The following is a 15,023-nucleotide window of genomic DNA, read 5'->3' as shown; positions in this document are numbered from 1 at the left end:
GACAGACTAGTGGTTGCAGAAGACTGAGAAGTGAGGGAGGGCAGGGAAGGAAACGGAGAGTGATCGCTAACGGGTATAGGGTTTCTTTGGGGATGATGAAAATCTTCTAAAATTGACCATGGTGATGGTTGCATAACTCTGTGTATATACAATAATTCAATGACCTGTATATCTTAAATGGGTGAGTTGTATGATATGTGAATTATATTTCCATAAAATCCATGTAAAAAGGTTGTCTAGGGAAGCAGAAGAATGGGGAGTGACTGTTGTCCATTATAAGGTTTATTTTGGGGGGTAATAAAAATAGTCTTAGACAATGGTGACAGTTGCAGAACTCTGTGATTAAACTAAAAATCACTGAACTGTATACTGTATATCGGTGAATTTTATGATATTTTACATATTAAAGGAAAAAACCACAGTGGAGGCAGAAATACAAGACGGAAGCTCTTAAAAAACTCCATTATGTGGTAAGGATGGCCTAGAATAGGGAAGGGGCAGGAAGGATGAGGAAAGGTAGATTTGGAGATATTTATAATGTTTAATTTTATTAGAAACAGTAATACACTGGATATGGAGAACACGAGCAAAGAATGTCAACTGGTTTCTGGAAGACAAGAAGGGTCAGTAGCAGAGTGGTATCATGATGGCAACAATTTTGTACAGGTTGAACCTGCAATGGCCTATGGTACATGAAAATTGAGATACACTATAGCAATCAGATATAGGAACTGGAGATTTACAAGTTAAAGATATGGATATAGAAGTGGTAAAGGAACGTTTACTGAGGCCCTACACATTACAGAAAAAGGCCTGTCATCAAGGCCGGTCCTTGCAGGCTCCTAGGAGACAAGCTCTGAGCCCATGTAGGGTTCTGCCTACTAAGAGTGTTTCTCTGTGCCTGAGGCTTGAGGCTGTGCTGTAACAGTTTGGGCAGAAAAGTCTGTCCTAGGGATATGACTGGTGGGGAACATTTGTTGGCTCAGGAAGTGGGGTGGCGATGACAGACTCTCAGTAGCTCAGGTGAGGTACACAGGCACGACCATATGCCTATGTGACTGATCCCCAAGAAAAACCCTGGACACCAAGGCTCAGGTGAGCTTCACTGCTTAGCAACACTTCACATGTGTTGTCACACATGGTTGCTGGGAGAATTCAATGTGCCCTTGTGCTACTCCACTTGGAAGGGATACCTGGAAGCCTGGGCCTGATTTTCCCGGACTTCACCCCATGCGCCTTTTCTCTTTGCTGATTTTGATCTGTATCTTTCTGTTGAAATAAACCATAATTATAGAATAACAGATTTTCTGAGTCCCGTGAGTCCTTCAAGAGAATTACTAAGCTTGAAAGTGGTTGTGGAAAATCCTAGCACAAGAATTCATTTGTGTAGAAATGTTAGCAACAGGCAGGACTGCTTGGGGCACATTCACAGAGTGAGAGAAGGGCTAGGACATAGCTTTGAACATCAACATAAAGTAAAAGGCAGAAGAAGGAAGGCCTACACAAAGCAGACCGAAAGGTGTGGCAAGAAACTGAGAAGGAAAAGGAGGTAATCATATTACGAAAGCCACAGCAAGTCGGTGGTGCATTGCCGTTCGGTCAGGCTGCCAAGTATCAATTCCAGGGGAGTCACCAACAATAAGGCATTACTGACTTCAGAAATAGCAGTTTTGGTGAAGCTGGAATCCATTTCAGTGGGATTAAGAGTGAATGTGAGTAAGTCACGGACACGGTAAAGGTAGGCAGCCTCCTCCAGCCGAGGAAGAGAGAAGGACTGTAGGTCGAGTAGGGAGGGTTTATGATAGAAGAAACATCAGCATATCTGAGAATGAAAAGATGCAAGGGAAACTGTGTCCTGAATTATTTAGAATTGAAAATATATTTGAAATATGTTTAGTAAATTTATTAAAAATAAATACACTCTCTCTTCCTTAATTTTCAGAAAATGACTTGAAGCTGGTAGTGGAGGGCATTGTAAAATAAGAAAAATAATATGAACACCGATCAAAAATGAAGTTGAAATCACACTCAGCCAACACTTGCAGAGTAGGAGGAAGGGAAGGCAAATGAAGACAAATCAAGTCACCATGATAAGCAGGAAAAGCTAAGGGCAAGGGCATCCAGAATTTACTGTAAACGGAGATTCTTTTTCTTGACTTATTGGGGGTATTGTGATCTCAGAAGAATCATTTGAATCTATCATTATTTCAATCTCTCTAAAATAAACCTATAAATATGCTTCCTACCATTTTACTAAAAATGTGTGAAGATTAATACATTATTTGTAAAGCACATTCTAAATAAAACAAGCTACATAAATGCTAAATATTTGCCCTGTTGAAAAGTGTTAGGAGGTGTGACACAAATTGTATGCAGTTAAAAACAGATTCATGGGAAAAGAACTTAACTTGTGCCCTATCCAAAAACACTATTAAAAAATTTTTTGAAAAAGCTTGCTCTGAAGTTAGGTGATTATAACAGCGTCACCAAAACTAGAATTAAGGCCCATTTTAAACATCATCTTTGTAAAACTACATTTTAAAGCAGACAAACAGTGGAGTTAAAAAAAAAATGAACTCTGAGCCCCTCACATCCAAGGTTAAGCCTGAATTTAGCTGACTGAACTTACCAGCTTTGTGATTTTAGACAATGTTTTTAAACTTAAGATAATTGTTCCTTCCGACGTCATGTGGACACAACTGATATAATCATTATAGTTATAATTTCCTTGGTTTTCGAAATAACGCTTTTAAATCAGTAGGGAAACTAAGTCATATATGATAGTTTACAGACTAAATTATGTTTATATTTTTACATTATAAACTAGTCATATTTTAACTCTCTATCTGAAAAGTGAGACTATTATAACATTAATACTAACACTGCCATCAATCGCGAAGAATGCAGAAGTGATTATAATTTTAATTCAATACGTGTAAATGAGATTTTTCTCTCCAGCTGAGTTTAGAATCTATTTAAATGTATGTTAGCCTAGAGAAAGAGGACAGAGTTTTTAAATGAAATCATTAAAAGTAATCTATTGAAATTCAGTGGGTTCTCTGCCACGAATTTACTCTTCAGATATATTTGCCAAAATATGCGGACATTTATGTCCAAGGTTAATTCTGGGATCATTGTTTGTACTAAAATCTATAAGAAATAACTTAAATGTTCATTATTTGAAGACTAAATCCTGAAACATGCATATAATGAAAGATTAGCAAACATTAAAAAGAATGAAATAAAACTGTACACATGGTCTTATGGACAGAGGTCCAAAATAACCTAAGTTTAAAAAAAATAACCATAATGAGAGGTCAAGGGACTTTGAGGATAGCTAATGAGGAACTCAGCAAAGCCTTTCTATATAAAGCAACAACAAAAGCTGACCAAATGGTTAAAAACAACAATTTCAGGTCTCTGGAAATTGATTGGAGTTACAAAATAAATAGAAAATAAAATAAATTTGTTCGTGAAAAACTGCTAAATCTGAGGTAGGAAAAGAGGGAGTCTGTGTTCCTGAGGATGCCAATGCTCTCCTCCCTAGCCCAGGTGAGGCATTAGTTCCATCAGGATGGGGAAGGACAGGAAAACGAGCAGCTCTGCTGTAGGACGGGCTCACTTCATTTGGAAGAAAGTGTGAGAAACCCCCACGCCCAGCAGCACTGTCAATATCAGGAGCAATTTTTGTAGCAAATGAATAGAGGAGACCAGTGAATCAGCAAGCCTAATACTGTAGTTTTGGGTGGGGCAAGCAATAGACTGGCAGACTAGGCAGAAATTTAACAGAGATCCAGGAAACGAGACAGCCACGAAGAGCCTTGGGAAGCTCCCTGCACATATCTGACTGACTGGAAGTCTGTGCACATGGTACAGTCAAGAACAGAGAGAGCTAAAGCTCTCGACATATGCTTGCCTGACAGTGAGTCTATGCACACGGAAAGGAGACACAAGGAAAACCTGCGGAAAGTAAAAGCCAGGGCAGATGCAAAAACTGCCGAGCCTTTGCAAGCACTCCCCAATGCATACACGCTTCCATCAGCAGAGGATGGCTTCGTTACTAACACAGGTGTTTGAGCACAACCTCTGACCAATCGCTAGCTGACCACTCAGCAACGCTGACACTCCAGGCCAGCCCAGCTTAAAAACAAAAGAAGGAAAAAAATTAACAAAGACATTACTAGCCATAAACCATGAAGATGACAGATTCCACAGATTTAGTCCAACTAAATTATTAAAGAAATGAATAAAAACACAGCAACAAACAATCCTCTGGGAATAAAATTAATGAGAATGCAGATGCACTACGTTATCTAAAATGTCGTTTTCAACAAAAAACTAAGACATGCAAAGAAACAGGAAAATGAGACCCATGCTCAGGAAAAAAAAAAAAGGCAGTAGGAAAAAATTGTCCTGGAGAGGGTCCAGATGTCAGACTTGCAAAAGAAGAGATTTTTTTTAAAAAGAGAGTACAATTACTGCAATTAAAAATTAACTAGCTCAACAGCAGATCTGAAATGGCAGAGGAATGAATCAGCACACTTGTAGATAGGTCAATTAAAATTATTCAGTCTGAGGAGCACCGAGAAAAAAGGATGAAGAAAAATGAGCCTCAGAGATCTATGGGACACCATCAAGTGTACAAACACACACATAATGGACAATGGGAATCCAGGGGTTGGGATTCACACCCCCATAGGAGGAAGAGAAAGGCAGAAAAAATTTAAAGAAACAATGGCTGAAAACTTCCCATATTTGAAGAAAATATAAACTACATATCCAGAAAGCTTAACAAACAAGGATGATAAACATACATATCATAGCCAAACTGTCAAAAATCCAAGACAATAAGAAAGTCTTGATAAGAGCAATACAAAAGCAACAGATGATGTACAGAACAACAAAATAATTAAAGACTCTTCCCATCAAAAATCATGGAGCCCACAAAGCAAGGGAACAGTCTTCACCACCTGAAAGAAAAACTCAACCTTGAATTATATAAATTGCCCTTTAGAAGGCAGGGGAAATGAAGACGGTCTGAGAAAAACAAGACAAATGTTTGTGCTAGACTTGGGTTACATGAAAGACTGAAGGAAGTCCTTCAGGCTGAAAAGAAGCAACACCACATGGCGGCTCTAACCACAGGAAGAAATCAATGGGGTTGGCCCCATGGTTAAGTTTGCACACTCCGCTTCAGTGGCCCAGGGTTGCTCTGGTTCAAATCCTGCGTGTGGACATGGCACCACTCAACAGGCCATGCTGAGGTGGCGTCCCGCATGCCACAACTGGAGGGACCCACAACTAAAAATGCACAACTATGTACCAGGGGGCTTTAGGGAGAAAAAGGAAAAATAAAATCTTTAAAAAAAAGAGAAAGAAATGAAGAACACTGGGAATGGTAAATGTGGAGGTTTATATAAGACTATAAAAATATTGTACTATAAGTCAATATCCCTCATGATCATAAATGTAAAAATCCTTCACAAACTATTTATAAATCAAATGCAGCAACACACAAAGGAGATTATAGACCAAGTGGGATTTATCTTAGGAATGCAAGGTTGGCTTGATATCTGAAAATCAACTAAGGCAATACACTATTTTAACAGAATAAAGAAGAAAAACCACAGATCAACTCAATAGGCAGGAAAAGCATTTGGCAAAATCCAACACCAATTTGTGATAAAATATCTCAACACTTAGAAATAGAAGAGAACGTCTTCAACATAATGTTAGACCTAATGAAAGACTGAAACCAACAAGGACAGGATGTCCATCTTCACCACTTTTAATCAATGATGCACTGAAAGTTCTAGTCAGTGTTATAAGGAAAAAAATAAAAAATTAAAGGCACCCAGATTGGAAAGGAAGAAGTAAAACTTTCTTTAGTCACAGAGGACATGATCCTGCATGTAGACAATCCTAATGATTCCATTAAAAAGAAACACACTATAACTAATATACATGTTCAGCAAGGTCAGAAGATAGAAGATTAACATACAAAAATCAGCTGCATTTCTATACACCAGGAACCACCTGAAAATGAAATTTAGAAAACAAATTCCATTCACAAGAGCATCAAAGATTATACATTCTTAGAAAAAATTTAACAATAGAAATGCAAGCCTAGTACCCTAAAAATTATAAAACACTATGGACAGAAATTAAAGAATATCTCAAAAAAAAAAAAAGTAGAGAGCATTTCACGTTCATGGACTTGAAAGCTCAATATTGTGAAGATGGAAATTATTAATCTAGAGATCTATAACTTAGATTTGATCAAGAGATTCAATACACTATCTATCAAAACTCCAGCAGGCTTTTCTGTAGAAATTGACAAGCTGATTCCAAAATATATACAGAAATGCCAAAGAGCCAGAATAGCCAAAATAATTTTGAAAAAAAAGAACAAAGTTGGACAACTTATACAACCTGGATTTCAAAATTTACTATAAAGCTAAAGTAATTAAGAGTATGATATTGGCATAAGGACAGGCATATAAACCAATGGAGCAGAACTGAGAATCCAGAAATAAATCCAAACATGTATGTTCAGTTAATTTTCATCAATGGTGTCAAGGCAATTCAATAGGAGAAAGACTGTCTTTTCAACACAGAGACAACTGGATATCTATATAGAAAAAGATAAATTTAGATCCTAACCTCACACCATACACAAAAATTAACTTAAAATGGATCATAGACATATATGAAAGAGCTAATACTATAAAATATTAAGAAGAAAATACAGCAGAAAATTTTTGTGACCTTGAGTTAGGCAGAGTTCCTCTGGCCAGACCAGATTCAAGGTGAGAGAAATTAGACCCTACCTCCCGGTGGAGGAGCATAAAGGAGATGGGACGGGAGGGACCACTGCAGCCGTCTTTGGAAGACAGAAGCTGTCCTACTTGGCAAGGTCAGCACTCCCTGGCCCACAGTGAATGACCACTAAAACATTACACCTCTCCTTAGTCTTGTCACAGGTGCAATTTTATAGTCCTTTATGTGAATATCTGATTCTTATCTCTCTCTCCCATTACATAAACTCCATAAGGACAGGGACAATATCTTTTATTCATTCACGTGTGTCTATCACGGAGAAAGCACCAAAAACTTTGTTTTTAAACTAAATGAATAAATGGATCATTACAGTGACTTCAGGGAACTAAAGAAAATATTAACGATTTTCAGCTGTCAAGTAAATACTTAATACAATCCCAAATCCTGGCTTTTCAAGGGCAATTGTGATTTAAAATATCCTTTTCCCACAAATACAACAGTGTTCCTCACAGATAATATAATCATGATGCATATGTTGCAGTATGTAAGTCAATCTACTAGACCAGCCTGCAATCACTGAAGACACAGTCTTACCCCACAGAGCCCGCCAGCAGATGCAACAGTTTCTCTAAAGTAAATTGTCTAAAGAATCAAAGTGTTTAATGTTTCAGTTTTTTAAATCAAGAACACGTAAATTATACAAAAGACCTAAATTAACTTTTGTAATGGAGGTAGGGATATATTCTGTTTAAATTATGACATTCTTAGCAATGTCAAGGTGTCTGAAAAGGGTTAAAAAAGACTGTCAATTGTTAACAAAACATCAAACACCTAGCAGAAGCTGGTTGAATAGCTTCACGTGCCTCTCCTCTCTGTGCTCATCATGCTTATGGCTGCCATTCTGTTTATCAGGCTGCACCGAGATCATCTGCTCAGGCTTGTCTCTTCCCCTAAGCCCATATTCCTCCAGGGCAGCGACTGCTCTTACGCATGTCCGCACACCCAACACCAAGCACAGCGCTGGGTATACAGAAGGTACTAATGAATTTGTGTTGGAGAACAATAAATTTGTGAGGTTATTTCAGTGTCACAAAAAAGCTTGGGACTTGGAGTCCCAAAACGTGAACAAGCGATTGTGCTCTTCAACCTTCTTAGCCCTGTAACCTTGGGAGTATTATTGCTATTATTACTATTTTTGAGGAAGATTAGCCCTGAGCTAACATCCGCTGCCAGTCCTCCTTTTTGCGAGGAAGACTGGCCCTGAGCTAACATCCATGCCCATCTTCCTCTACTTCATACATGGGACGCCTGCCACAACATGGCTTGCCAAGCGGTGTGCAGGTCCGCACCCAGGATCCGAACCGGTGAACCCAGGGCCGCCGAAGCGGAACATGCGAACTTAACTGCTGCGCCATGGGGCTGGCCCCAATACTATTATTTAATTTCAAAAAAAATCTGTCACCTCATATACTCACAAGGAATAATGTCAAGTAATCCCCAGGGACACAGGGAGGTCTACTTGTGATGCTGTATGTGAAGCTCTTTAATAGAAAAAGTGCTATGCAAATAACAACACTGATAAGAATTACCAAGGATTAAAATAAAGACTTTAAAGTACAAGTTAACTATCAAGAAAAACTGTACTAACAGGAATGAGGAACTTTTTGATTTCTTCCAAAGCATGTCCCATCCGGGCATACGCTTCCGCTGGTGGGGCAAAAACTTCAATGAGAACGTGCAGGTCATCATGAAGGTGAAAGTACTTTGCTTCTCCACTTTTCCTCAACTCTTCTTCCTGAACAAAGAAAAGTCATGTTTAACAACGTGTCAGAAGGAAAGAAAATAAAAACTCCCCAGAGCTTATGTGGCATGTAGCTCTCTCAGAAGATTCACTCAGTAACAAATATCACCTAAAAAAGAAAGTTTAAAACAGAAATCTGCTCCCGCCATTCCCAGGCTTTTATGAAAACTCCAAAGGTTTCCTACGGCTGCTGGAGTAAGCCTCAGCCCCTGCCTCAGCCTAGGAGGAGTCCCGCCGCCTGCCCACCACCTACCACCGCGTGCTCTGGCTCCCTCGCCCCACCTCCTCCAGGAGCTGCACAGAGATGCTTTGCATTCCTCAAACCAGCTAAGCAATCAAGCTCACTTCTCACCGCTCACACTCTGCGCCTGTGATCCTGTTACAAAGTAGTTGCCACTATCTGAGATAACTTATTTTTCACTTGTCCATTTTCTAATTTCTGTCACTAAAGGTGATTGCCATGGAGCAGAAACCATGCTTGTCTTGTTGGGTGTGGCATTCTCCTTATCTAGGAAAATGCTTGGTATATAGCAGATGCTCAGCAAATATCGACTGAAAGAATGATCAAACATTATTTCTTCATTTCTACATTCATTTGCTCATTCATATATCATTCAAAAAAGCGTTTCAACAGGCCAGGCACTAAACTCTTTCTGAGGATAAAACAGTGAATAAAATAAATGACAGATTTTAATTACATAATTTTACACATTTATGATAAACATCTTTTACCATTTTTCTCTTTTTTGTGGTTTACATAATGAAATCCAGGGGAAAATCAGGAGGAAAAAAACATTTAAGGGACTACCAACTTTGCTCCATTCTCTTTTCCTAATTAGCCTTCATCGGGGCAGCAATTACAGAATCCGGGTCTTTGAATAGTCTTTGTTTCCAACATTAAAACCAGACAGACAGATTAAGATTAGTAGGAACCTACATCTAAAGTGATTTCTAAAAGGTAGGAAACTTTCCCAGCCTCTCCAAAAAATCTATCCCGTAAGACAGAGAATTCCAGGAATTCCTGGCAACAACATCGTTCGTTTAATTTCACCATTAGCCAAGAGGCCAAGGAAGCACCAACACCTTCACTTCATCCTTTAAGGCTTCAACTTCTGTTACTTAACTAATCTGAATTCTTACTAAGAAAAGAGACATCAACGTGAAAAGGGCATGGGATTCAGAGTCACATATACCTGAATCTTAGCTATGCCCGTCACTAGGTGTGTGAGTTAAGACAGATTATATGTAATCCAACATTTAATTTGCAAAATCAATTCCATTTGGTGTTAACGCATGTATATTAATGCAGGATCGTCAAGAAGACTCAAAGGACCAGCTATATGGAAACACTTGGCCAGGAGACAGTGTGTATAGAACACTGCCTTACACGTGGTAGGCTCTCAATAAATGCTAGTTTCCTTCACACTTATGGAAAGTGGGTCAGAAACTGAAAGAAAGAAGAAAACTATTTGAAATACAGGACAGCAAATATAAGCTACCATAATATCCTGCGCATTTTCTTTGAAATTTGTCTTGACTATAAGAAACACCATTCTTTTATGCCAACCGTAGATCATCCATTGTTCCAATCAGAACATTTTCAATCATTTGATCTGATACTCTGCCTTGTATAGCTAAAGCTTTAAAAATTGTATTCTGTGTACAGTAGTCCATCTGTGAAAATATGAACTACTAAAATAAACATATTTTTCTAAAATGGTATCAAAATAATGATTTTAATGAGAGATTATAATGTTCACAGTCAAGCATTTCATTTCTATCACAAACTTGCGATGGAAGGAGCTTTCTTACTGCAACCACAGCTGTTGCACGACTCCATAGAGTGAGCAGTTGCTACCAGCCTGTTTCAGCGGTTCATGAAGACAGGCACTGTGTTTTCTGAGGAAGAACAAAGACTTCAAACTTCTGCTTTCAAATCCCAAATCCAATACATACTGTGCTGTATAACTTTGGGCAGGTCACTTTGTCCTCACTTTGAAGGGATGATTTTAAATGAGGATGCTAATAGTATAGTACCTACTGCTCATAGGGCTGTTGTAGTAATAAAGGAGTAATTATAATTAGGTGTTATTAGTAATAAAGGCGTTGTGGTAATAAAAGAGTTTTGTGTCTAAAGAAAGACACAAAAAGTCTTTAGAATTATGCCTAGCAGATAATAAACGATGAATACAGTAATGACAATTATTATTACAGTAATTATTATTACATGGCTATAGTATTAATTATTCTATTGTTGTATAATACAGTTGATGTGGGCAAAACATCTAGCATGATGTTTCCACAAACTGAAGGCCCAGCAGACCACAGCATTACTGTGATTATGCTGCATAACCAGCCGATACATGTCAGTAATGACTTCCATAATTTCATCAATGTAGCAAGTACAAGAAAAAATGAATTATGCTCATGTTAGAACTGAAATAACGAACACTTGGAAAATCTCAAAGGATGAAATTTTAATACTAAGTAACAGAAAGCTGTTTAGAAATAAACATATTATTAACTGAGAATTTCTGTATACTAAAATTAAACTAGTAAAAAGGATCAAATGAAATTAGTATTCAAGAGTTCGGGCAGTGAGGATCTGACTATAACACAGCAGATGGGATACTAAATGTATTCATTTAAGGCCCCTGATGACAATGAGGTCAAGAGACAAAAGGACTTCTGGTCCTAGTCTATTGACAGTACGCTCAGCAGACTGTAAACCCACGATGTATGGGACTTCCTCAGTTTCTAGTTGTCTTGATGGAATATAAATGATCAGCCACTTGCAGAATCCCCATATTGACTTGCTGACCCATGTCATTGAGCACATAGAAATGTAGAAATGAGAGGATTGGTGAATGGTTGATAAGTGGTCTGGAAAGAGGCCCATGCAATGCAGAGCAGGCACATAGTGACCCGGTAACCAAGGGGACCCATTTTAGCAGTTGTCAAAGCAGCTCATTCCCAAGCTACCTCAGTGCTACACAAGGGACTCATCAACAAAGTGCTCAGGGTGACAGGGAGAGAGGTCATGCACTACTTTACAACACGGACTCTCCCCAAAAACGATGATTGGCTACTGCCACCGCTGAGTGTCCTATATGCCAACAGCAGAGAACTACCACCAGCCCTTGAAATGATAACATAACCTGGACGACCAAGCCCTGAAAGCAAGCTGATCTTCAGGTTCCCTTTCATTATACAGCCAGCCAGCCATTTGTTGGTACTTGGACATAGACTCTAGATAAAGACTTGCCTTCCCCACTTCCCTTCTACCTGTAATACCATCTGTGGATGCCCTGATCAAGCCACTGAATGGTCTGACCAAGGAACTCCCTTAACAACAAACAAAATAAGTAGCATCATGTTGATGGGTCTCTGTGGTCACATCAGGTACCACGATACCAGGTGGCCTTATGGAAGACTTTATCAAAATACCAGCAAGGGTGGGGTACTTTCCTACAAGATACACAGAATTTCTGACCAATCATGATTCTATTTTCTCTGCCTGCCAGAATAGATGAGTCAGGGAATCAAAGTAACACCACTTGAGACAGCAATGCTTAGTGAGTATTAAGCCTGGCGTGGGTCAAAATCATTTCAAACACCTATTGAAAATTCATTTTGAGGTTCCACCCTAAACAGATTGGGACACGGGAATGTGTATTTTTAAACAGCATTCCAGGTGAATGTGACACACAGCCATTTTTTAATCAAATAATATAATGAACTTCCGTGATTAACCCAGATGATCACTCATGTTCTCTGAATCTCAGTTTTCTAACACATAAATAAGGAGAGTGGTATGTATCTTCCATTTTTCTAAGGATAACATGGAATAATGCATGTAAAATGTCTCCCACAGGGTCTAATCATAGTGGGTGTTCAATAGCAAAATGATGGCTATTTTTATTATAAAAGTTGTTATTTAGATGGACTTTTTTTTGTGAGGGGGCTGGGTTTTGTCTGAATAACTTTCTTGTCTGATACAATCATTGTTCAACATTGCATGGCAAGTGATCACTGAATATGGATTTGGTTCTCAGTAATATAAATCTTTTAACAATGAGAGAACAACAAAGTGATAATAGAGAAAACATTAGTGATAGCACACTAAGAAATGTGAAAATTTCTTTCAGAATTGGTATATTTAAGAAAGTGCTCAAAGCAAATAGCTGAGTAATTTTAGCTTATTTTAAAAAAAGGCAGTTAGTGTGATCACATCCAAGTAGTATTAGTAGGTGTTAGAACAGTGAGCAACTACTAAAACATTTAAAATAAATTTTAACTTGATAAAATGCATAGGATATCAAAGAAATGGCAAAAAGAGCAAATAAAAGTATATACTTTATAAACTCAACTGTGGGAAACAAAGGCATAGACAGAAGACCCTAAGGAACTAATCTATAATGCAAAAAATGATGGTGAGACTATAGATAACTCTTAGTTCTCTTCAAGATAATTTCAATATCACTGTACTTTCTATAAGGTAACATTGCTTTTAGAATCAAAACCATAGGTACTGCTATTTAAGTTTATAAATGAATGTAATAGTCACAGATGTAGGTTTAAGATACTACATATTCTGAAATTGGCCAGAGTGATTCAATTTTCTAAACAGTTATCACAGATAAATCACCTTATATAACAGTTTCACATAATTTCCTTTGAGACCCCAGTTAGCTTTTATATAATATGCATTAATACAATGGATGACCTAAAAGTACATTATATAACTTAACTAAAAATGTAGCCACTGTCTATGGTGACTGTTACCTTTGCCTTGTCTCTCATGGAACCTTTTCCAAGGATGGACATTTTTGTCAAGGTTTCTTCTTGTAAACGCTTCAGAGAATTGCCACGTGGACCCAAAAGTTTCCCCACAAAGTTGAACTAGGAAGAACAAACAAACCAAATTTGTAACATTCATATCTGAAAGTAATTTACTAATCCAGAATGTTAGGAAAACACTGTAGTATGCCACACATAATTAATGTTCCTAATATTTAAGTTGTGCTACATGCATCACACTGTTTCCATAAACTATATAAAATGGGGCTAAAAATGGTGAAATTTAAAAATTTTTGACATGTTTCTTTACACCAATCACTTCAGTGATGGCTACATTTCACAAATTGTACATGCAATTTATTTCCCAGAATTTCTAAGTTGCTATTCTGACAATTTCAACACACATTCAATATCAACCACGAACAATGCAAGGATTGAAATGTAGGTGAGGGAAAGGACAGCGGGTGTCCTCTAATGTGCACTGGACTGGTCATTATAGAGTATCTGGGTTCTCCTTGGTCAGTACCTAAGCTTTGGTTAGTCAATCAGTGGGTGCACTGGCTCAGATGAGTTCTTAAGCATTCAGTGGCCAACAAAGGCTTTATGAAAAAATACATCTCTCTCTTCTAAAATAACCAGCTATGGGAATACGGACAAATTATTTAACCTAGAAGCTTAGGATCCTTTATTTAACAAGAAGAGTAGAAGTGAATTAATTAGGGTAGAGACTTTGAGGCTAGACTGCCATGATTTTCAAACCTGGCTGTTCCACTTACCAGCTGAGTAACCCTGGCCAAGTAAGCTAACCTCTCTATACCTTGACTTCCACATCTATAAAATGGGAATGATGAACCACACAGGACCTACCCTCACAGGGCTCTTCTGAGGATTAAATGGGTCCACATAAATACATAATTTAGAACAATGCTTGGCATATAATAGACAATAAATATATCTTGAATGGAAGAATTATCATTAGGAATTTCACACAAGTTTTAAAAGCTTTACTATAATTCAGGTAAATCATGGATACTTCTTGCTGCCATATAGAAAGTCAGCACTGTCTACCAGGAGAGAAACTGCTCTCTTTGATAAGATCCTTGATTACAAACTCATGTAGCTGCTGCTTTGATATCAGCTATCTTTCATGATCTATGCCACTGCTGCGCAATTGCAGTTTGCGTTCGTTTGTTTTTTGTTTTGCTGAGGAAGATGTGCCCTGAGCCAATCTTCCTCTATTTTTTAGTATGTAGACCACCAGCACAGCACGGCTGCTAACAGAGTGGTGTAGGTCTATGCCTGGAAACCAAACCTAGCTCACGAACTGGAAGGCACTGAATTTAACCACTACGCCACTGGGGCTGACCCAGCATTGCTGTTTTTAAGAGAAAATCATTCCTCAATTTATCCAACTATGATAATTGAAGTAATTTTCCTGAAATACGTATTTTAAAAAATCAAAATGGTATTTTTTTCCTTGTCCACTTTTAACTTTATTGGTCTTCAATGAAAACTCAAATATCTATTTTTAACCTTTACATGTAATTATTTTTCGGTTTTTTAAATTTAACTTTAATTAAATTAGTTTTGAAAAGTATAAAAGTGATACTTTCAGAGTTTCAAGTATCAAACAAACTACAAG

The 15,023-nt window shown here is 37.9% G+C and overlaps 1 protein-coding gene across 10 annotated transcripts in view; it reads right to left on the bottom strand.

The window, feature by feature from the left end:
• The window catches only part of KHDRBS3 (KH RNA binding domain containing, signal transduction associated 3), a 189,853-nt gene that overhangs the window by 93,535 nt on the left and 81,295 nt on the right, over window positions 1–15,023 (bottom strand). For all 10 annotated transcript variants that reach the window (XM_070631012.1, XM_070631004.1, XM_070631005.1 and 7 more), the window contains exons 3-4: window positions 13,367–13,483; window positions 8,429–8,575 (exon numbers count right to left, since the gene is read on the bottom strand). In XM_070631012.1, coding sequence (XP_070487113.1) covers window positions 8,429–8,575; window positions 13,367–13,483 — 264 coding nt within the window. The remainder of the gene's footprint in view (window positions 1–8,428; window positions 8,576–13,366; window positions 13,484–15,023) is intronic.

The sequence above is a fragment of the Equus przewalskii genome, chromosome 8 (assembly GCF_037783145.1).
Source record: "Equus przewalskii isolate Varuska chromosome 8, EquPr2, whole genome shotgun sequence".
Lineage (NCBI taxonomy): Eukaryota > Metazoa > Chordata > Mammalia > Perissodactyla > Equidae > Equus > Equus przewalskii.
The sequence above is the reverse complement of the archived record's forward strand: the minus strand, read 5'-3'. Positions and strand labels throughout refer to the sequence as shown.